Source organism: Mesoplodon densirostris, chromosome 17 (assembly GCF_025265405.1).
Source record: "Mesoplodon densirostris isolate mMesDen1 chromosome 17, mMesDen1 primary haplotype, whole genome shotgun sequence".
Taxonomy (NCBI): Eukaryota; Metazoa; Chordata; class Mammalia; order Artiodactyla; family Ziphiidae; genus Mesoplodon; species Mesoplodon densirostris.
Genome location: NC_082677.1, coordinates 20,940,774 through 20,965,583, shown reverse-complemented (window position 1 = coordinate 20,965,583; position 24,810 = coordinate 20,940,774). Strand labels below are relative to the sequence as shown.

Below are 24,810 nucleotides of genomic sequence, written 5' to 3'. Positions count from 1 at the left end.
TTTTAATGTTCATATCCTTTATTTATTTATTTAGGCTACACCATGCGGCTTGTAGGATCTTAGTTCTGCAACCAGGGATTGAATGTGGGTCCTCGGCAGTGAAAGCACGGAGTGCTAACCACTAGACTGCCAGGGAATTCCCAGAAAAATGTTTTTAAATACCTCTGTTTAAGGCATTCCACTCTTCCCACCAGACCCAACACAGCACTGACATAGTTAGATTCTCCATTTGCAAACTGTGCCTACCCAGCCTCTCCACTCTGGACCTCAAGTTTGCTGATGCAGGGCTGATGTAGGAGGCTGGAGGGAGGTGGTCTAGGTAGAATAGACAGAGGCAAGGTAGGAGAGAGAAAGGAGAGGGCTGCAATTGTAAGATCCCCGTCAACCAGCCAGGTACATCCATTCTAGAAGCACACTGAGTTCTGGTGTAACTAACTGGAAAAGAACAGATGCTTTTGAAGATTCAATAGAAAACTTTCTCATTACTTAAGCCTTAGATGTCTTAAAAATATGGATATGGTTCTTAACAGTTTCTGGGCACCTAGCCAAAGATGATAAAAATACTTGTATTAAGGAATATAGCAGCATACGCCTATGAAAGAATAGAAGGTATCATGGGATTTGTACTACTTGGAGTATATTATATTGAAAAGAAAGTGCTCCAAGGGGTTCAACTAACAAATATGGCGAAATGGCTTTTAGAGTATGATGCGAAAGCTTACTGAGGCCAACTGAACATTGATATCTTGCTTAGGTTCCCTCTAGAAAAATCAGAACCTATAAGTACTAATAGGAAAAAAACCAATTTCTTAAAAATTAAAACACAGGCATTACCAACATTATTATTATTACTATTATTACTTAAATAGGTTCTTTCTGAGAGGAATAAAATGCACTTAAATTCTTTATTGTGTACTAAATATAAGTGAATAAATTCCTTTAATTCAGTGAGATAATATGGCGATTATTCAGTAAGAGTACAATTAAGATAATGGTCTAAGGAGACATGATTAATTGGACTGTTAATTTTTTTGTGGCAGTTTCAATAAAAAGGCCCTATTTTTTTTTTTTTTTTTCTTTTTGCGGTATGCGGGCCTCTCACTGTTGTGGCCTCTCCCGTTGCGGAGCACAGGCTCCGGATGCGCAGGCCCAGCGGCCATGGCTCACGGGCCCAGCCGCTCTGCGGCATATGGGATCCTCCCAGACCGGGGCACGAACCCGTATCCCCTGCATCGGCAGGCGGACTCTTAACCACTGCGCCACCAGGGAGGCCCAAGGCCCTATTTTTAATTTCCTGTTGTTCCTTAGAATGCAGTGTTACTCCTAACAGAGATACTCCTAGCTATGGACAAACAGGCTGCTTAGAGGCAATTTCCAAAATATGATGCCATCTTCCCAGGGAAGATATCTACAAAAGGATGAATTACTTCTGTATAATCAACCTAATTGTGATTTTTTTTCACCCTCTTCCACCAATTATGATTCTCTAATAATTTCCCATGGCTGAAATGGCAATGCTCGTTAAACGAAAATAGGAATTTTTGAGAGAAACGTGACAGCTTACCTCATTTAGTGAGTGATACTGCTCATAGTAGGAGGTGGAGGCCCGGGGGCTGATGGTGTCATTGGAAGTCTGCTGCTGGATAAGATCTTCCACATTTTCCAACAGGACCCTGGGTTATGAAACAGGGCATGAGCTGGTTGCCAAAGAGGGCTCTGATTTTCCTGCATGGCCCATTGCAGGCACAGCAGGTGAGCAAGGGGGAAAAGTCACTAAGAAATCTAACAAGCACAAGGTGAAAACACCGCCAGCTAACATTATGATAAGCTGAAATACACAAGTGCTCTGGGTAGAGCCTCATGGGCATTGGAGGGATAGTGGCTCCTATGGGGTATGTTTTCAGGGCCTCCAAAATCTCACCCCTTCTCCAACATTATGAACATTTCTCAACCGTGACTCATTAGTGTGTTTTATGTGAACATACAGGTTAATGGACAATGTTCTTCAATCCAGAGGAACACTGTATTATTCTGTTTTCAGTTAAGGACCGAGGAGAAGCAGAAAGCCTTTTCTTTTTATTTTTCCCTGTGAGTCACTGACCTACACCAGATGCATGTATAGGTATATATATGCATGTATAGGTTCTGCATGGCCAAAGTTGGTCAAATCTCTAGAGAAATAAGAGCACAGGAATAGGGAAGGTACAGGAAAGTGATCTCATTTAATTTCTCTTGCAAAGGATCACACAGTCAACTAGGCACAAACATCTTAATTAAGACAGACTGAAGCCATTCTGTCACCTGGGATGAACAATTGAAAGTTAGCTGTCATTCTAATAAAGCTTTCTTTACTTTTGCTTAGGTCAGGGGGTAAAAGCCAAGCCTTTGACATCAGAAAGGTCTGAGTATGACTCCTAGCTCTGCCACGTTCTAGCTGGCTGACCTTGAGAAATTCCTTTGAAAATCTGCAAATTTTTTTCATACACACAATGAGGATAGTATTTACCTCACAGGATTAAATAAGGATTAAATGATACAATGTATAGAAAGGCTCAGCACCTTTCCTGGAAGGCAGGAAACACCAATAACATATTATTAATAATAATCATAGTGTATTATCCAAAGGTTGCCCATTGATACACAGAAGACAGCATGGCCTCCAGGAAGTGTCAGGGCAGTAGAGGGACACTGGGGCTTGGGCAATGGATACAGAAAGGAGATGTGGACAGGAGACTCCAAAAGGAAGAAGGCATGGACTCTGAACAGAAATCATACCTGATGCAAATTTTAGTTTAGGGCCAGACATTCCAGAATGTTCACTGACCTTGTGAAGGAAGCAAAATCTCCTTCAGCAGCTGCTTTTTCAAGAGATACCACAAAGCCTACTAAAGTGAATGACAATTTTGCTCCCCAAGTCCAGGCACAGAGTAGAGGGACTATAAGAAGGAAGGAACTGGGAGGAATGGTAAGAGGCTCCTCAGCTCGTTGAGTCTAACAGTGCTTTTCAGATAAGGGACCAAGGTCATGAGAGGTAAACCACTTGTCCAGGGTCACAGAGCTAGCCCCTTGGGCTTCATCACCAATCCATTCCAGAGATGTCCATGTTGTCATGTTTAATGTAAGTATTTATTTTTCCAGGAAGCAATAACACCATCACTAGTAAAATGCATCATAGGTGCTTAGAACAGCTGCTCAGTAAATATGGAATCATGCCTACCTGAACGGAATTCTGCTCTCATTTAAATGGGCTTTCACGTTGCTTACATCAGACGCATTCACAAAAAAATGGACTTCTTTGTTCTTCGTAATAAATTCAGCTGTTACTGGCTGCCAGAGGACAATCTGCAGTTTCAAGGGGGAAAATTGATAAAAACAAAGACAGTTTTTCACATCATTCTCGTCTGTAGCTAAAGCCATAAAAGGGTTTTTATAAGGGAAATAAAAAAGACATTCCTGGTCACTGGTCCCCATTTACACATGTGGTAGTGGAAACATTTATTTTACAGGGGGCTTGTTTTATTCTTTTCTGTAACCCCAAGTGGTTAAAGAGGGCCTGGAACTTACTAGGTACTCAATAAATATTTGGCGAGGCAATGAACTAATGAATGAATTCATGAATGAATATATTTATGGCCCAACTGTAGAACTGGATGTGTATGTCAAATGTTTAAAGAGAAATGAAAGTTTGTCTAGAAAGAAAGTTGATTAAATGTTGCTTTTCTTTAATAAAAATTCCATATCCTTGATACTATTATGATGTTAGTGTTCCTTTTCTTTAATCTAATTGCCTTTGGGAAATGTATTCCCATACATAATATTTACATTTTTTTTCTATTTTACTGAGCTTTTTTTAAAGCACTTTCACACTCATTGCCTTTGATCATTATAACAACATCTTGCCATAAACTAAGCAGGTGTTATTATTTTCATTGTTCAGATGAAGAAATTAAGGCTCGAAGCTAAGTTGCCTAAAATCACACGCCAAGAAGTGGCAGAACAAGATCTAAGTCCTGAATCTCAGATGCTTCCTCTGGCAGTATTTCCTCTGTCCACGGTGTGGTGGCTGTGAGGACGCGCCGGGCAGCTCTTCTGTTGGGAGAGGCTTAGTTCACTAACCTTCCCCGCTGTTGTCCCTCTTGATTCCCCCCTGGCTTCTCCAGGGCTGCAGCCAGCCAATGACAGAGCATTGCGGGTGTATTATTGCAGCCCCATTCCTGCTAGATTAGGGTTTCCTCTTACAGATGTCTTCGGCTTAAGGACTTATCATGGTCCAGCCAAACCTTCATTGGGACTGCCCTGTGGTCTAGAGGTTGTCCACGCACAGCCCTCCTTGCACACATGTCAGAGCTGCCTGATGGTCTGTGGGTACTCCCTGCCACCTCCAGCTCCCTCCTCTTCATCCTTCACAAGCAGCCCCCATAACAAGTCTCTCACATCTCTAATATAGTTTTGACCTCTGCTTCTCAGAGAGCCCTAACCCAGCAACCATGGAGCCATCAATATTCTATCAGGATATTTTGTAAGGTATCAGTTTTCTATTTTCTGGGGAGTTGAGTCCCAGGCATGACAATTTCAATAAATTTTCCTTTGTGTTTTTGCTGCTTACACCTTGGTTAAGTATTATTGTTTTTTAAACAAAGATCTATTGGATTTCTGTTACTGTAGCATTTTTGTAAGTACTCCCCCTCCCCTTTTATTTTTTGGTGCCGAAACCCAGGAATGAACCAGTAAGTTCACACTTTCAATGCCTAGGTACTGTCATGTAATTCACTGAAAAGCCAATAGCATAAATGAAGAAAGTTTGACTTGGGGAACCAGTAAAATCATGTGATTATGGGAAGGAGGAGAAGGCTACAAGGAAGAGGTTTACACCAGCTGTATATAAGTCAGACGACATATAGGAGAGAACATGGCACACCAGACTTGTATAAAATATAAACAATAAGAAGATAAATGAGGGAGAAGTTACCTCATATGTTGTAGTAGTATTCTGCAGAATTTGAACTTGCCTGGAGGTTCTAGGAAGAGCAGATAAAACCTGGCCACTGGGGGAAAAAATAAAACAGGATTTTGATCTTAAATAAAAAGTGAAAATAAGATAAATTATATTGGGAGGTGCTTCTAGGAAATTGTAAAAAGGAAACAAAATGTTGAAAGAAAAGAGGATCTCACCACAGATTTTAAAATAACCTTAGATTTTGCTTCCAGTCAAGATGGAGAAACAGGGACCAAGTTTACGCTCCTGCTTGAAACAAATAAAACACTGGACAATGTATATAAAACAATGTCACTCAAGAAATTGAACATCTGCAATATGATGAAACACTGTATCCTGGATTGGGTCTTGGAACAGAATCGTGGAAAAACTGGTGTAATCTATAGAAAGCCTGCAGTTTTGTTAAGAGTAGTGTGCCAATGTTGGTTTCTTGCTTTTGACAAATATACCATGATAATATAAAATGCTAACAACAGGTGAAACTGGGTGCATGGTATAGAGAAACTCTCTGTAATATCTTTGCAACCTTTCTGTACATCTAAAAATATTTCAAATAAAATTTTATTTAAAAAATAAAACAGGGCTTCCCTGGTGGCGCAGTGGTTGAGAATCTGCCTGCCAGTGCAGGGGACACGGGTTCAAGACCTGGTCTGGGAAGATCCCACATGCCGCAGAGCAACTGGCCCCGTGAGCCACAACGACTGAGCCTGCGCGTCTGGAGCCTGTGCTCCGCAACGGGAGAGGCCGCGATAGTGAGAGGCCCGTGTGCCGCGATGAGGAGTGGCCCCCACTTGCCGCAACTGGAGAAAGCCCTTGCACAGAAACGAAGACCCAACACAGCAAAAATAAATAAAATTAAAAAAAATAAAAATAAAAAAAATAAAACAAAAACATGTACTGAGAACTCCAGAAGACAAAAGGTTATGATAATTTCTGCTTGTCATTATGAGCAAAGGCTTCATGGAAGAGGTAACTGGGTAAGGAAGCAGTGTAATGGCAGACTGGCAAGAGACAAAAGGGCATTGTTGGGGAAAGGGCAAGCTGTTTATTTTTGCCAAGTGTAGGATTTAGGTGTTTAGGGCAAGAGAAGAATGATAGAAGTGAGTTTGGAAACTTATGTTAGTTCTCCCCTAGAGAAGTTTTCCAATGCACGCTGAGAAATTTGGCCTTTATCTAGCAGGCGATTAGGAGTTAAGAAAGTGACATCATTTGACTTGTGATTTACAAGAATAATTTTGATGCCAGAGTGGAGGATAGTTTATTTTGGAAAGCCTGATTAAAAGATTCTAAACTCTGGAAATAAGCCTATGGAGACTTGATTATCAAAAAAGAGAAAGAGGAGCTCCCAGAAACAATAGATTCAGAGATTTGGTGCCAATCACTGCTACAGTTAAGCGTAAACTATTCAACCAGTGATAAATGACATATGTCCAAGGATATGTATCACAAGATGATCCATAGTAACAATAACTGGGAACCACATGAGCGCTTATCAGTAACAGAATTGTTGAATGTTGGTGATGTCTCCACATTCTAGAATGTTTTGTAGCCATTATAAAGAAAGAGTTAGTTAAAATAGTTAACTTGGGGGAGATTTACATGATTCATTAAGAGAAAGAAGCAAGAAGTGAGTGGATAATTGTAAGAAATATTATCCCATTTTTGTAAAAAAATAAGTTCGGAAGCAAAAGGAAACTTATAAGTGTTAAAAGAAGGAGAAAACAGCCTCATCCATGAGAGACCAGACAGCAGAAGCAAGAAGAACTACAATCCTGCAGCCTGTGGAACAAAAACCACATTCACAGAAAGACAGACAAGATGAAAAGGCAGAGGGCTATGTCCCAGATGAACGGACAAGATAAAACCCCATAAAAACAACTAAATGAAGTGGAGATAGACAACCTTCCAGAAAAAGAATTCAGAATAACGATAGTGAAGATGATCCAGAACCTCGGAAAAAGAATGGAGGCAAAGATCGAGAAGATGCAAGACATGTTTAACAAAGACCTAGAAGAATTAAAGAACAAACAAACAGAGATGAACAATACAATAACTGAAACGGAAAATACACTAGAAGGAATCAATAGCAGAATAACTGAGGCAGAAGAACAGATAAGTGACCTGGAAGACAGAATGGTGGAATTCACTGCTGTGGAACAGAATAAAGAAAAAAGAATGAAAAGAAATGAAGACAGCCTAAGAGACCTCTGGGACAACATTAAATGCAACAACATTCGTACTATAGGGGTCCCAGAAGGAGAAGAGAGAGAGAAAGGACACGAGAAAACCTTTGAAGAGATTATAGTCGAAAACTTCCCTAATATGGGAACGGAAATAACCACCCAAGTCTAGGAAGCACAGAGAGTCCAATACAGGATAAACCCAAGGAGAAACATGCCGAGACACATAGTAATCAAATTGGCAAAAACTAAAGACAAAGAAAAATTATTGAAAGCAGCAAGGGAAAAATGACAAATAACATACAAGGGAACTCCCATAAGGTCAACAGCGGATTTCTCAGCAGAAACTCTACAAGCCAGAAAGGAGTGGCATGATATACTTAAAGTGATGAAAGGGAAGAACCTACAACCAAGATTACTCGACCCAGCAAGGATCTCATTCAGATTCGATGGAGAAATCAGAAGCTTTACAGACAAGCAAAAGCTAAGAGAATTCAGCACCACCAAACCAGCTCTACAACAAATGCTAAAGGAACTTCTCTAAGTGGGAAACACAAGAGAAGATAAGGACATATAAAAACAAACCCAAAACAATTAAGAAAATGGTCATAGGAACATACATATTGATAATTACCTTAAATGTGAATGGATTAAATGCTCCAACCAAAAGACACAGGCTTGTTGAATGGATACAAAAACAAGACCCATCTATATGCTGTCTACAAGAGACCCACTTCAGACCTAGGGACACATACAGACTGAAAGTGAGGGGATGGAAAAAGATATTCCATGCAAATGGAAATCAAAAGAAAGCTGGAGTAGCAATACTCATATCAGATAAAATAGACTTTAAAATAAAGAATGTTACAAGAGACAAGGAAGGACACTACTTAATGATCAAGGGATCAATCCAAGAAGAAGATATAACAATTATAAATATATATGTACCCAACATAGGATCATCTCAATAAATAAGGCAACTGCTAACAGCTATAAAAGAGGAAATCAACAGTAACACAATAATAGTAGGGGTCTTTAACACCCCACTTACACCAGTGGACAGATCATCCAAACAGAAAATAAAAAAGGAAACACAAGCTTTAAATGACACAATAGACCAGATAGATTTAATTGATATTTATAGGACATTCCATCCAAAAACAGTAGATTACACTTTCTTCTCAAGTGCACATGGAATATTCTCCAGGATAGATCACATCTTGGGTCACAAATCAAGCCTCAGAAAATTCAAGATAACTGAAATTGTATCAAGCATCTTTTCTGACCACAACACTATGAGGTTGGAAATCAATTACAGGGAAAAACTGTATAAAACACAAATACATGGAGGCTAAACAGTGTGCTACTAAATAACCAAGAGATCACTGAAGAAATCAAAGAAGAAATCAAAAAATACATAGAAACAAATGACAATGAAAACATGACGATCCAAAACCTATGGGACGCAGCAAAGCAGTTCTAAGAGGGAAGTTTATAGCAATTCAATCTCACCTCAAGAAACAAGAAAAATCTCAAATAAACAATCTACCCTATACTTAAAACAACTAGAGAAAGAAGAACAAAGAAAACCCAAAGTCAGTAGAAGGAAAGAAATCATAAAGATCAGAATAGAAATAAATGAAATAGAAACAAAGAAAACAATAGCAAAGATCAATAACACTAAAAGCTGGTTCTTTGAGAAGATAAATAAAATTGATAAACCCTTAGCCAGACTCATGAAGAAAAAAAGGGAGAGGATGTAACTCAATAAAATTAGAAATGAAAAATGAGAAATCACAACTGACACTGCAGAAATACAAAGGATTATAAGAAACTACTATAAACAACTATATGCCAATAAAATGGACAACCGTGAAGAAATGGACAAATTCTTGGAAAGGTACTATTTTCCAAGACTGAACCAGGAAGAATTAGAAAATATGAACAGACCTAACACAAGTAACAAAACTGAAACTGTAATTAAAAATTTGCCAACAAACAAAAGTCCAGGACCAGATGGTTTCACAGGCAAATTCTATCAAACATTTAGAGAAGAGCTAACACCGATCATTCTCAAATTCTTCCAGAAAATTGTTGACAGAGAAACACTCCAAAATTCATTCTATGAAGCCACCATCACCCTGATACCAAAACCAGAAAAAGATATCACAAAAAAAGAAAATTATAGACCAATATCACTGATGAACAGAGATGCAAAAATCTTGAACAAAATACTAGCAAACAGAATCCAACAACACATTAAAAGGATCATACACCATGATCAAGTGGGATTTATCCCAGGGATGCAAGGATTCTTCAATATACACAATATATGCAAATCAATGAACACTAACAAATTAAGGAGTAAAACCCATATGATCATCTCAATAGATGCAGAAAAAGCTTTTGACAAAATTCAACACCCACTTATGATAAAAACTCTCCAGAAAATGGGCATAGAGGGAACCTACCTCAACATAATAAGGCCATATATGACAAACCCACAGCAAGCATCATACTCAATGGTGAAAAACTGAAAGCATTTCCACTAGGATCAGGAACAAGACAAGGATGTCCACTCTCACTACTCTTATTCAACATAGTTTTGGAAGTCCTAGCCACAGCAATCAGAGAAGAAAAAGAAAGAAAAGGAATACAAATTGGAAAAGAAGAAGTAAAGCTGTCACTATTTGCCGATGACATGATACTATACATAGAAAATCCTAAAGATGCCACCAGAAAACTACTAGAGCTTATCAATGAATTTGGTAGAAAGTCCTAAAGATGCCACCAGAAAACTACTAGAGCTTATCAATGAATTTGGTAAAATTGCAGGATACAAAATTAATGCACAGAAATCTCTGGCATTCCTATACACCAACAAGAAAAAGTCAGAAAGAGAAATTAAGGAAACACTCCACTTATCATTGCAACAAAAAGAATAAAATACCTAGGAATAAACCTGCCTAAGGAGGCGAAAGAGTTGTACTCAGAAAACTATAAAACACTGATGAAAGAAATCAAAGATGACATAAACAGATGGAGAAATATACCATGTTCTTGGACTGGAAGAATCAATTTTGTGAAAATGACTATACTATACCACCCAAAGCAATCTACAGATTCAATACAATCCCTATCAAACTACCAATGGCATTTCTTCACAGAATTAGAGCAAAAAATCTTACAATTCGTATGGAAATGCAAAAGACCCCAAACAGCCAAAGCAATCTTGAGAAAGAAAATGGAGTTGGAGGAGTCAGCCTCCCTGACTTCAAACTATACCACAAAGTTACTGTAATCAAGACAGTGTGGTACTGGCACAAAAACAGAAATATAGATCAATGGTACAGGATAGAATGCCCAGAGATAAACCCACCCACATATGGGCACCTAATTTATGACAAAGGAGGCAAGAACATACAATGGAGAAAAAACAGCCTCTTCAATAAGTGGTGCTGGGAAAACTGGACAGCTGCATGTAAAAGAACGAAATTAGAATGCTACCTAACACCATACACAAAAGTAAACTCCAAAGGGATTAAATATAGCCTTAAATGTAAGACCAGACAGTATAAAACTTTTAGAGGAAAACATAGGAATAACACTCTTTGACATAAACCACAGCAAGATCTTTTTTGATCCACCTCCTAGAGTAACAGAAATAAAAGCAAAAATAAACAAATGGGACTTAATTAAATCTAAAACCTTTTGCACAGCAAAGGAAACCATAAACGAGAGAAAAAGACAACCCTCAGAATGGGAGAAAGTATTTGCAAATGAAACAACAGACAAAGTATTAATCTCCAAAATATACAAACAGCTCATGGAGCTCAATATCAAAAAAACAAACAACCCAGTTAAAAAATGGGCAGAAGACCTAAATAGACATTTCAGCAAGGAAGACATACAGATGGCCAACAGGCACATGAAAAGATGCTCAACATCACTAATTATTATAGAAATGTAAATCAAAACTACAATGAGGTATCACCTCACACCAGTCAGAATGGCCATTATCTAAAAAGCTAGAAACAATAAATGCTGGAAAGGGTGTGCTGAAAAGGGAACCCTCCTGCACTGTTGGTGGGAATGTAAATTGCTACAACCACTATGGAAAACAGTATGGAGGTTCCTTAAAAACCTAAAAATAGAACTACCATATGACCCAGCAATCCCACTACTGGGCATATACCCTGAGAAAACCATAATTCAAAAAGAGACATGTACAATGTTCACTGCAGCACTATTTACAATAGCCAGGACATGGAACCAATCTACGTGTCCATCAACAGATGAATGGATAAAGAAGATGTGGCACATATATACAGTGGAATATTACTCAGTCATAAAAAGAAACGAAATTGAGTTATTTGTAGTGAGGTGGATGGACCTAGAGTCTGTCATACAGAGGGAAGTAAGTCAGAAAGAGAAAAACAAATACCATATGCTAACGCATATATATGGAATCTAAAAAGAAAAAATGGTACTGATAAACCTAGTGGCAGGGCATAGAGGTAGGCACAGAGAATGGACTGGATGACATGGGGTGGGAGGGCGAAGCTGGCGCGCAGTGAGAGTAGCATCGACATATACACACTACGGAATGTAAAATAGTTGGCTGGTGGGAAGCAGCAGCCCAGCACAGGGAGATGGGCTCGGTACTTTGGGATGACCTAGAGGGGTGGGATAGGGAGGGTGGGAGGGAGGCTCAAGAGGGAGGAGATATGGGGACAAGTGTATGCATATGGCTGATTCGCTTTGTTGTGCCACAGAAACTAACACAGTATTGTGAAGCAATTATACTCCAATAAAGATCTATTTTTAAAAAAAGGATAATCAACAAGGACCTGCTGTATAGCACAGGGAGCTCTGCTCAGTATTATGTAACAACCTAAATGGGAAAAGAATTTGAAAAAGAATAGATACATGTATAACTGAATCACTTTGCTGTACACCTGAAACTGACACAGCACTGCTAATCAATTATACTCCAATATAAAATAAAAAGTTAAAAAAAATAGAGCCTGAATTTCAATTCCGCATAAAGGAAATTTTGTGTTGACTATAAGATAAGATGCTTGGGCGTTTTGCAAATGTATTAGAAGACAAGAAAGTAACAAAGTTAGTCAACAGAAGGGGAAAGAAAATGTAAAGGTAAAAAATGTGTTATCTAAATGGGTCTCTTTCTTAAGGAGAAAAAAAATTAAGGAAATACAAAAATAAATTAGGAAATGTGGAGGAGTACAATTATGGGGATATAAATTTACCATAAAATATATTAGTATGTCCAAGTTCAAACTGTGGTGAGCTGGACTCTTCCTATCTCAAGTTTGACAAAAGTGCCAACACAACAGAATCAAATAATGATATGGGGTCAGTCAGAGACTATGAAGCCCAGTCATAGAAACTGGTTTTAACCACACAGGCTAGTTGGGTTTTATTAACAGGATGCTGCAAAGGCCCACAACAAAACCAGACTGAACTAGCTAGATCCTAGATAGAGGGCAAAATAGGCTAAAGGTCACTGGTTTCCTGAACCTGACTTATCTCTGTGTTTGTTTCAAAAGTACCTGGTGTTCGGCAGAGATGTTTTGCAGCTGTACTTTGAGAGATACACAACGGTCAACCGCCCCGAACCGGCTCTGACTTGACCACAGGAACACACCTACGTAGATGAAACCTGGAGGTGTCAGAGAAGGCGCTTTGCTTCATAACCATGCTTATATCTCCGCCCTAAGGGGGGGATTTGTACTCTGCTGGCAGTTTGTGCCGTGTGCAAAGGAGCATGGAAGACTGCGCATGCCTGGCTGCCCCTGGAAGTCTCCGCCCCCTTCCTCGAGCCCTGATGACCTCTCTGCCTGCTAACCCTTAAAATTCCCTTAGTGCCCTCCCTTCTGGGAGAAGATACCTTTAGAGCAGGAGCTCCCCTTCTCCGTTCTCTGGCCATTGAGTAAAAGCCTGTCTTGCTTGCACCAAACACTTTCATCGTTGGCAGCACAAACCTGAGCCGGAAAGAGCTCCCTGACCCAGCCAGGGGGACTTCGGTTCAGCCGGGGCCCCAAGAGGGGGGGAGCTCACATCTCATTCGGTAACAAGATTACCTTATGCAGAGCTTACCATTTTTTCCAATCAGTTTCCTGGCTCCGTGCCCCCTTAAGTCAGAGAGAGGATGTGAAAAGTGGTCAGAGGGGAGACAGGGGGAGAATTTGTGAGTATATTTCTTTGCATCAAATTGTTGCGATTCTGTGAATCCCCACTCTCCCAAAGGGGATGAAGTTTGGGGATGTTACTTCCTTCAACTCAGCCTAGAGGGGAGGAGGATGGGTGAGTCTAAAGCATGTTCCCTCAAGTTTAACTGACACAAGCACCGGTGCCTGACTTGCTCCTGAGAAAGCTAAACCTGCATGGGCTGGCCTCCAGTTGACTAGGTTAGCCATTAATATCAGAAGAAAAGGCACTTCATGTTATGTACTCGTTATGGCTCAGATGCTGTCCAATAGCGCCACCTAAAGGGGTGGAGCGCTCACAGCAGCAAGAACCTGGAGGTGAAGGCAAAATTCTTCGAATGAAAGATGGAGTCACAAGTGGCTACCTAGAAACAGCTGCCTCTATCCTGGTCTGCAGAATTTCCCAGCAAGGGAATCTCAGAAATCTCTAAGAAGTTAAACCCAAGAAAAGGACTAATGAGAAAAGGAGTCAGGTGTGTGTGTGTGTGGAGAGGTGTGAGGAGTTGTTTTCCTACAAAGATTGAGATATTTGAATAATGCCTTGGTTGGAGTAGACAGTCTAGTTTCTGAATTGAGGTTTGCATTTCAACATGACCCAAGGACTACCAACTATTTAAGAGTGGGCTAAAAAGCCATAGAATTTTCTAACTTTCCATGCAAGGGCAGGGAAAGAGTACTCTGCCACATAGAATATATTGGGGCAATGGGAGATGAAAAATAAAGGTGTGGGGTTTTTTTGTGTGTTTGTTTTCATTTTTATTGGAGTAAAGTTGATTTACAATGTTGTGTTAGTTTCAGGTGTACAGCAAAGTGAATCAGTTATATATATACATATAGCCACTCTTTTTTAGATTCTTTTTCCATATAGGTCATTACAGAGTATTGAGTAGACTTCCTTGTGCTATACAGTAGGTCCTTATTATCTATTTTATGTATAGTAGTGTGTATATGTCAATCCCAATTTCCCAATTTACACCTCCCCCCTTCCCCCCCACCATAAGTTTGTTTTCTACATCTGTATCTATTTCTGTTTTGTAAAGATGTGTTTTGATGATGACTCTGAAGGGATACAGTTACAGATGTAACCAATAACCATTTAGGAAGAAAAAAGGCTTGCACCAAAAATAAAGTTAAAAATACAAGCACAGTGAAATAACAGGTCACTTTACACAAAAAGTAAAACGAGGCTCAAGGAGGGCTCAAATTGTTCAAGACCGCATGACTCGCAAGTAGCAGACCTGAGGTTTCAACTCAACTCTCCAGCTCCTGAGCTTTTAATACTTAGGCAACATTTCCTCAGCTGCTTCCCCTCTAAGAATATGATTATGGTCCTCAAGGTCTGTTCCCTGCTATGGTTTACAGGGATGATTCACACTTGCCATAGCTCTGAAAGATTATTTTTGAATTTAAAAAGCTGGTGAGATGGCTCTGAACAATGGAATATAGCCCAAGGCTGCAGTTTTGTTTTATGCATTACAGCATTTTTTTTTTTTTTTTTTTTTTGCAGTATGCGGGCCTCTCACTGTTGTGGCCTCTCCCGTTGCGGAGCACAGGCTCCGGATGCGCAGGCCCAGCGGCCATGGCTCACAGGCCCAGCCGGTCCGCGGCATATGGGATCCTCCCAGACCGGGGCACAAACCCGTATCCCCTGCATTGGCAGGCGGACTCTCAACCACTGCGCCACCAGGGAGGCCCAGCATTACAGCATTTTAAAGCCACTAGTACCCTGTTCTCTAAGATGAAAGTAATATATCAGTAGGAGCTGAGTGAAAGAGAACAAGCTGGTCTCCAGGTGGCAGACAGTATATGAAGTCAACAAAAGGAACTCTTCCTGTGGTCTATTAATAATTCAAAAGCCTCCTCCACTCTCCTCCAACTCCTTTTCCTTCTTTCCGTCCTATTTCATCTTCTTTCCAAATAAATAGCCTCAGCTGACTGGCCACACTTAGGTAATCAGAGCACAATGCAATTAATGACTGTTTACAAGATTCTTGCTCGTATTTTATTTTTACCCTTTATAGTGTTTGGCCTTTAAAATCAAGTGAACATGGAGACTTCTTTTTTTTTTTTTTTTTTTGGCTGTCTTTCTCTTTGACATATGGTATTTATGCCTTTAAAACTTTTTTTTTGTTTTCATTCCAGAGCATTTTACTGATGAGATTTATCAAAATGCCACTGCAGATCAGCCATTGATTGTCCGAACACAAAGTGCTATTAGGAAAATGATCATGACAAGAAAACAGTAACAAAGAGCAGCTTTAAAAAAAGCCAGGGGCTTCCCTGGTGGCGCAGTGGTTGAGAGTCCGCCTGCCGATGCAGAGGACACGGGTTCGTGCCCCGGTCTGGGAAGATCCCACATGCCACGGAGCGGCTGGGCCCGTGAGCTATGGACGCTGACCCTGCGCATCCGGAGCCTGTGCTCCACAAGGGGAGAGGCCACAACAGTGAGAGGCCCACGTACCACAAAAAAAAAAAAAAAAAAAAAAAAAGCCAGACCCTTAGCTCTTTTTAGGAGGGGTTATATTTTTTACCCCCAGAAATAATTCATCAAAGTCTGTCGCCCTGAATAAAACTAGATTTTTCTTTTAGCTTTGGTAATAGGCAATTCGTGGAAAGGCAATGCTCAGAAACATTTGGTAAAAAAAAAAAAGAATTATTTTTACTCACAGAAAGCAGAGTTTGCGATTTTATTTCTAGTGGAGGAATGGGACCCAGGAATCAGATATGCATCTGCCCACAAAGCTGCAGTCCCCTTCCCCAGTACATGGGGACCGTTACGATAGGTACAAAGTATTAAATATTTTCAACATGATATTATTTGATTAAAATATAGTCATAGTCTCACCCCTCTCTTCAAGCATAGGTATCAAGCAGACTTCAAAGCATATGCTGAAGCAAAAAATAGTAAGAAGAGCCATGCATGAGGGAATTTTTCTCATTCATTTCTTACTATTTTCTTTCTGTGTATTTCCTTTATTTGCCTAATGTCTAGTTCCACTGAACTGTTACAAGTTTATTCGTTTTGCAGCAACATGGTCAAGCTTTGGTATATCTTGCTAGTGGTTGTCTTATCAAGGATTTTAGTTTACTATATGATGCAGATGGTGGTCTGTAGGTGAGCCTGCTAACCTCTGACACAGCCACCTGTGACGATGCTTGTGCCAGGCTGCCGCTGAAGCCACCTTTAGACCTGCCGTAGTGAGGACCTTGAGACCGGACTTGTAGCCCCGGCCTCTCTTCCAGGCTACCTTCCAGACTGCCTGTCTCTGCCAATTCACTGTGATGAAATCTGACCTCCCTTCAAACTGGCTCTCTTCCTAATTTCTTTAATTTTTAGAGGCAATGCTGTGCAGTGAAAAGAGTAGAAATTAGGTGAAAATGGGGTTGAATACAAACTCAACATTTGTTGTTTGATTTGGAGCCAATGTTATTCTCCCTGAGGCTTATTTTCCTCCTCTGTAAAATGTCAGTAAAAAAGACTGGAGGATTGTGGGCACTTAACAGGTTAACATTTCTAAGTGCCTATCTCAGTGCCTGGGACAACACAGATGCTAAATAATCGTTCACTTCCTCCCCTTTCCCTCTCTGGCAATGACACTGCCATTGCCTACAGTGTCCAGGTTGGACATGTTGAGAGCAGTTTTTCTCCTTCCCTCTCCTTTACCCTTAATTAAAGCCAACTGCCAAGTAATTCAATATTAGAACTAGCAAGAACCTTAGAAATCATAGCCATCTGATTTATTGACAATACATAGAGACATAAGTCACCAATTCTCCTAGCAATTTGTCTCCCGTGTCAATTTCAGTAACAATCATTTGGTGATGAAATTCGTTACTTGATACTCGGTGATTATATTCAACAAAAAGGAATCAACCAACTATTCTTAGTTTAGTAATGATGGGCAAACACAGCTTCCAACTCACAAGTCAAACTTTATTTTGTGGCCGCGCTGTGCAGCTTGTGGGATCTTAGTTCCCTGATTGGGGATTGAACTCGGGCCCTCAGCAGTGAAAGTGCCGAGTCCTAACCACTGGACTGCCAGGAAATTCCCAAATATTTTCTTAAATGCTGTCCTATGGCTCTTTATGACTCAGTTTTTTTGGCAGAATTTTCCCCGCCCCTGGTATGTCCCTTCCCTCTTTGCCATTCACTGAGGATAGGAATACATATCAGAGACAACTGGAGGAGAAAAGGATCATAGAAAAAAGCAACAGGAAAAAAAGATAATTCCAAAGGAAACAATATCAATTTTGAAAAGCCTAAAAGTTGACTAATGAATTACAATAATACATATAGCCTCAAAACTATTTACACCATGTTTTATATATGCTAGGGCATGAGTTTGTTTGTGTTCTGTCAGTGGTTTATAGTAGAAAATCCTAAGGGATTCACTCTACCAAGCAAAATAAGAACTAGATATGTTCATGTGTGTGTTCTTTATAACACAACTACTCTTCCTTTCCTATTCCATGCTGAACACCCGTGCACAACCCAAACCTCCTATCTGATACCTTTATCCTCTTCTCCCTCCCATGTTCTATGTGCAAGAAAAAAACAAATTATCCATAGTCAATGCATAGTATATGTGAAGACAAGAAAAACATAAATCACGTGAAGTGTTAAGGTGTAAATAATTACATATTTTAAAAAATCAAGAGTCTCTTTCTTTAATTTTCATAGCTACTGAATATACATATCATCCAGAGTTTTCTCAGTAATAAAACTAGAGCCAGAAAAGAAAAAAAAGACCCTAGATCCAGTGAGATCCTTATTATACTGACATCTACAATTTGGAAGGGCAACATGGAAAGTTTCAGAAAGAGCTGACCTTCAGACTTGAATGTTTTGCTCCCCAGTCCAATGCACTGACTGGATTCCATGAGGGGCAAACAAGTGGGGGAAACGACCCACCACCATCTAGGATTCTAGCGGGTTACCTCTGAAATGCGAAGGCATGCTGCTCACAGAACAGGATGGTGGCCACAAGGACTCCAAAGCTATAAAGCTTCATCCCCACAGCGATTTGCTATAAAACAAAACTCTCTGAAGAGAAGGGAAGAGATAGGTGATTACTTAAGAGCCTTCTTTGCACACTGGTTAAAATATAATGGCATGTTCCCTGTCATTTCGGTGCTCAATCGACTTTGCTTCCATTCCCACCCTCAAAAAGAAAGTATGATGAGAGTTGTTATTCTCTTGTAGACTATCTAGAAAATATTTAACTCTTCAGGGAAGATGAGGCCAAGAATAAAAGGATAGTAATACCGTGGAAACGTGCCTTGTTTGTTGAAGAACCGTAGCCATAGAGTATTGACCCATGGATCTCAGCCCATGCTGAGGGAGGTCTCCTGTGGAGTACTAACTCATTAGGTCTTCCATTGCTTTTCTCTTTTTCAACATTTTCAACTTAGATGAAGACATAAAAGGTGAGTTTTTCAAATTTATGGCTGAGAAGGAGAGCTTAATGGAGGATTCTAGGATCTCCATTCAAAGAGAGTTTTCCTTGTCCATGTGGAATGATGGGTCCACCCATAAAAGAATAAGAATGCTATGTGTGGGTGCTCTTTTGAGAAGTAAAAAAATCAGGTAGTTGTGAATCATGTTTATTTAGGGAAGGTCACCATAACAGCCATAACACCATAACAGTCTGAATCAAAGCTGACCACACGTCATTCTGAAGGTAGCACCATATAACATTTTGTCTGGTGTGAGGCCACGTCTAACCTCTGTAAGTGGAGGGACCCTGGTCCCCTCCCTACATTCCCACTGGTAAGTGCATTTGAATGCCCTTGAGGTCAGGGCAGGCAAATTTGCAAAATAAATCATCCTCCCTTCAGTGGACTTCTGAGAAGGAAAGGATTGAGAGTTCAAATCTCTCTCTGGGATTCAAAGGTATTGAAACATATTTAATGGATCGAGGTGACCACCACTGAAACTACTGGGTTGGCCAGAAAGCTTGTTTTCCATTGAATGTTTTTCCATTCCATAACATCTTATGGAAAAACCCGAATGAGCTTTCTGGCCAACCCAATACATTTTATATAAGAAAGAAGGAGAAAAAAGAAAATACATGCGTTTCTGCTCATTTGTGGAGAAAGAAACACAGGAAGGATAGATCAGAAATCAATGAGATGGGTTACCTCCAGCAGGTGAGTGAAAAACAGTGGGAATAAGAAGTGGGTAGAAGAGGGAATAAGAACCGGGTAGAAGAGATGGGGGGAGGGACATTTCTTCAAGTAAAACTTTTTGAATACCTCTGTATTTTAGAACCGTGTTAATCTTTCACATACTCAAAACAACCAGTCAAGTAAATGAAATGAATACAAACCAAACCAAATGAATGTAATTTTGTTTCAAATAAATAACATAACCACACTGAAGTGGAGAGGGGGAAAAACTAACCAAAGTGAACTTTTTTAACACAAAAAGTAACTTTAAAATAACTTAAAAATAACTCTAAAATTACAAAAAGCAATTTTAAAGTAACAGTTAAAATTTATTGACAAACTTTATCAGTGTTTGTGCTATTTATTTTGTATCCTATGGTTTTCCCTCTGGATTTAAAACCATTTCTCCTTGCTGAAGCAATCTTTGAAAGGCCCCTTTAGTTAAGATCCAACGGTGGTAAATTCTATTATGCTCTGTATATCTAACAATAACTTTATTCAGCCATCACTTTCAAAGACTAGTTTAGTTGAATGTAATATTCTAATGTGACAGGTCTTCTGTTGTGTTTTGGCATCTAGTGTTGTGTGGTTGAAATTGGCCATCCAGGAACTGTTGTTTCCCAGCAGGTCAGCTGTCCTTTCTAGTCAATGTCTTTTAAGGGATTATCTTTATTTTTGATGCTCCTCAGATCCATTACTCTGGTATAGATGTGGAATTATTTTTAATTATCTTGCTTGGTACACAGAATGTAGTTTTGATCTGAGGATTTAGATATTTCTTCAGGTTTGGAAAATCACTTTATTGTTTCCTCAGCTGTTGGATGGATCTCTGCTAGTCCCTTTGGAGATCCTTGATCTGCCCTCCATGTCTTGTAACTGTCCTTTCATGTTTTTAAAAACCATAATCTTTGTCTCTGTATGCTGAGTTCTGAGTGTGTTTCTCAGCAGTATCTTCAAATACACTAATTCATTCTTTGTGTCTTGTTTAGACTACATAGTCAGTTGAGGTGGGTATTTTTTTGTTATTGTTTCAATAACTATATAAATATTTTCCAACATTTGCCACTGGCACTTTTTCACATTTATCCATGTTGTTTTCATATCCATATTTTAAAATATCATTTAAAATATTTTATTGTTTCATTTTTTATGAGTATTGTTTCTTCAGAGCTCTTGCTGAGAATCCTCAGAACACTTATTTTTAAAGTCTGTGCCAGGCTGCTCTAGAAGTTTAATTGTATTTGGGGTGATTTTATGCACTGAGCTTTGGTTTTATTGGCTGCCTTTCTTAGTATTTGATTTCTTCTGTGATTTGGAACCTGGGTTTGTAAGCTCATTGGGAAGCCTTTTGTTTTCCTTTTCTATCTTTCTACCTCTTCGCTCACTTCTCTCCGTTTTGCACAAGGCTTCAAGCAGCCCCTGGGCTTCCAGTCCAGAACCTTGTCTTACTCTGGTTTTCAGAGTTTCTATGCCATGATAACACTGTGGCCTTCAAAGATCCAGTCACCAGTCAGATGACTTGACTTAGTTACTGGTTTAGTTACTTCTGGTTTAGTTACTCCTTTGTCTCCTACAGACCAGCAGCTATTATAAACCAGTCCTAGGCAGCAGTGGGCAGTGTCTTTTTAAAATTGAGATACTTACAATGAAATGCACAGGTATTACGTACATAGCTTGATGAGTTCCAAAAATATGTATACTTGAGTAACCCCCACTTCTATCCAGGTATAGAAAATTTTCATCACTCCAGAAAATTTCTGCATGTCCCTTCCAATCAGTTCCCCCCACCTCCAACAGCAGCTGCTCTGATTTTATTACCACAGATTAATTTTGCCTGAACTAGAACTTCATATGTCGTCCTAGTCAGTTCGGGCTACTAAAACAAAAATACCATAGCCTGGGTGGCTTAAACAACAAATACTTATTTCTCACAGTTCTGGAAGGTGAGGAGTCCAAGATTAAGGCACAGATTCAATATCTGGTGAGGATCTGTTTCCTGGTGCAAAGATGGCCCCCTTGTTGCTGTAGCCTCACATGGCAGAAAGAAAGCTGGAGAGCTCTCTGGGGTCTCTTTTATAAGGGCACTAATCCCATTCATGAGGGATCCACCATCACGACTTAATCACCTCCTAAAGGCCCCACTTCCAAATATCATCACATTGGGGATTAGTTTCCAACAAATAAATGAGGGGCAGGTGGGGTGGAGGACACAAACTTTTAGTCCACGGCATATAGCACGTACTCTTTTGTGTCAGGCATTTTTTACTCAGAATGTTTTTTGTTTTTAATTTTTTTTAATTTTTATTTTTGGCTGCATTGGATCTTTGTTGCTGCACACAGGCTTTCTCTAGTTGCGGTGAGGGGGGGTACTCTTTGTTGCGGTGCGCGGGCTTCTCATTGCGGTGGCTTCTCTGGTTGCAGAGCATGGGCTCTAGACATGCAGGCTTCAGTAGTTGTGGCACATGGGCTTAGTTGCTCCATTGCATGTGGGATCTTCCCAGATCAGGGCTCGAACCCGTGTCCCCTGCACTGGCAGGCGGATTCTTAACCACTGCACCACCAGGGAAGCCCAGCATGTTTTTAAAATTCTTTCATGTTGCTGCATATGCCAGCAATTCATTCTTATTTATTGCTGAGTAATATAATACTATTTGTTTATCCATTATCCTATTAATGAACATGTGGGATGTTTTCAGTTTGGGACCACTATGAATAGAGCTGCTATATACTTTTACAAGGCTTTTTTGATAGCCAAACATTTTCATTTCTCTTGGGTAGATATCTAGGAATGGAACTGCTAGGTCATAGAGATATTTAGTTTTATAAGCAACTCCTGTGCCTTTTTTTTAAGGTGGTTGTATCATTTTATACGCCCACCAACAATATATTAGAGTTCTAGTTGGTCCACATCCTTGTTATCTGATGCAGTCTTTTTCATTTTAGCCATTCTAGTAAGTGTATGGTGGTGTCTAATTTGGCTTGCATTTAAATTTCTGAGGTGGCTAGTACTGTTGAGAACCTTTTTTGTGCTAATTGGCCATAAGTATATGTGTGTGTATGTGAGTTCCAATTGTTTGCCTGATTTTTAATCAGATGATTTGTCTTATTGCTGATTTGTAGGAGGTATTTATATACTCTGGACATCTATATGACACAATAAAAGGCAAAATTACAGATACAGAAAATAGGTTAGTTGTTGCCAGGGCCTGAGGCTGGGGAGGAAGGGATTAACCTACAAAGAGGTACAGGAGAAATTTTTGGAGTGGTGGGAAAATTCTGTTTTGATTGTGGTGGTATTTACACTGTGTACAGGCAAAATTCCTCAAACTGAACTCTTAAGTTGAAGTTATTGCATGAAGAGAGAGAGAGAAGAACACAACAGCTTGATCAGATGAACTCCACCCTGGCTCACAGGCAAATCTCTTAGCTTCTCGGAGGTGCAGTTTCCCCTGCAGAAAAATGAGGTTAATGATAACCTACCTCTGAAGGCTGTTGTGGGAATTCAATGGGAGAGCAGCTGAAAGTGACTGGCAAAACAGGTGTTTAGTATGTCCCATTCATTAAAAAAAAAAAAGATAAACCAGGAAGGGAGCTGAGAGGGGCCAATATGTTCTCTTCCCGGAGCCTTACCCAGGTCAGGTGAACCTTGGTGACAGCTGTCCTCTGCTTCTGCTGCTCCCAGAGAGTTAGGGGATGAGTCACTGCCCCAGAAGCCAATCTGGTCCTGGGGGATCCATCTCACTGAATCATGACCCCTAGGGACCAGCTAATTTGTACATTTGTACATTCCCCGTTTCTAACCATTACTCCCTCTCCAGTCAATTTGGAACATTAGGTGCAAAAATAATATGGCAAGTGTTTCTTCAAGAGCCATACCCTCTGCCTTTATTAAGACGGTGCCTAAAAAGATAACCTCCCCTGTGAATAGTGGCTGCTTTGCCTTCTCTCAATTGGAGCGGGCTGAGGATAAGGGCATCGCCACCGTGATCTGGACTGGCCGGGACTTGGATATGCAGCTCAGGCTTACTGTTACGTAAGCGCTGAGAGAGTCAGTCAATTTCATGGCATTTTGTCATGAGTTTAGGTGCAGCTCAATTTACAAGCTTCCCTTTCAAAGTCTTTCAGCCATTAAAGCTGCATAATCTTGGGAGGTTTGGAGGACACGTAATTGATAAATGTGTTTTCCCTCCACACACTCTCTCTCATGTTTATTCATGCAGAGCGAAGCAGTTTTAGAATTTGCACAAAGGGTTGGCGTATCCGGCCCCCTGTGTTTCTGAGCGGGGAGGAAAGATGATGCCATCTTGGGAGTCATTGAAGAGGGGGATTTGAGGCTCGAAGGCAGAGAACTCCATCTCAGGTTCTCACGCCCTCGCTTTGGCTACAAATACTGAGCCTGGGAGTCGTGGCCCCAGGAATGTCACTAGGCACCCAGAGAGGCAAATGCTTGTCGGCTGGATGGTTAAATTGTGAAGAAAGCAGGGTTTGTCCTTGAAACACTTCCATCCCTTCATTCCCCGTTTCTAACCATTACTCCCTCTTATGGGTCTATCCGCTTTTTAAGATGCTCCCCCCAGGCCGCCCCTTTGGTTTTTTTTTGTGGTACGCGGTCCTCTCACCGTTGTGGCCTCTCCCGTTGCGGAGCACAGGCTCCGGACGCACAGGCCCAGCGGCCATGGCTCACGGGCCCAGCCGCTCCGCGGCATGTGGGATCTTCCCGGACCGGGGCAGGAACCCACGTCTCCCACATCAGCAGGCGGACTCTCAACCACTGCGTCACCAGGGAAGCCCAGGCCGCCCCTTTGAAGAGCACCCCAGGCTGTATCCCATTGGTTCTCAAACTTGACTGGTAATTAGAGTCACCTGCGTATCTTTTAAATCTCCAGCTGCCCTGGCCACACATCAGATCAATTATATCAAAACCTCAGAGGGCGGGGCATAGACACCAGCTTCTTGTAAATCTCCTGAGACGATTCCATTGTGCAGCCAGACCTGAGAACAGCTGGGTTGGACTAGTGCTTCTCCAGGGGTGGCCTGTGAGTCCCAGAATCTCTGAGAGTATTTGTGGAAAATGCAGACTCCTGGACCCACCAGCCCTCTAAGCACTCAAGGTGGGATCTGGAAAGTCTGTGTTTTAACAGCTTCCCCAGGTGATTCTCAAGCACACTTGAGTCTGAGAATCAGCTCTAAACCTTTCTCTGGTCCATCTGTTTCTCATGATATGGCAATTTTCCCT

At 40.5% G+C, this 24,810-nt stretch overlaps 1 protein-coding gene across 1 annotated transcript in view; it reads right to left on the bottom strand.

The window, feature by feature from the left end:
- The window catches only part of CPB2 (carboxypeptidase B2), a 49,612-nt gene extending 31,194 nt beyond the window's left edge, over positions 1-18,418 (bottom strand). Inside the window, exons 1-4 of the mRNA XM_060079912.1 lie at positions 18,345-18,418; positions 4,970-5,045; positions 3,218-3,342; positions 1,565-1,673 (exon numbers count right to left, since the gene is read on the bottom strand). Of these exons, the coding sequence (XP_059935895.1) occupies positions 1,565-1,673; positions 3,218-3,342; positions 4,970-5,045; positions 18,345-18,418 (384 nt within the window). The remainder of the gene's footprint in view (positions 1-1,564; positions 1,674-3,217; positions 3,343-4,969; positions 5,046-18,344) is intronic.
- Between the last annotated feature and the right edge of the window lie 6,392 nt (positions 18,419-24,810).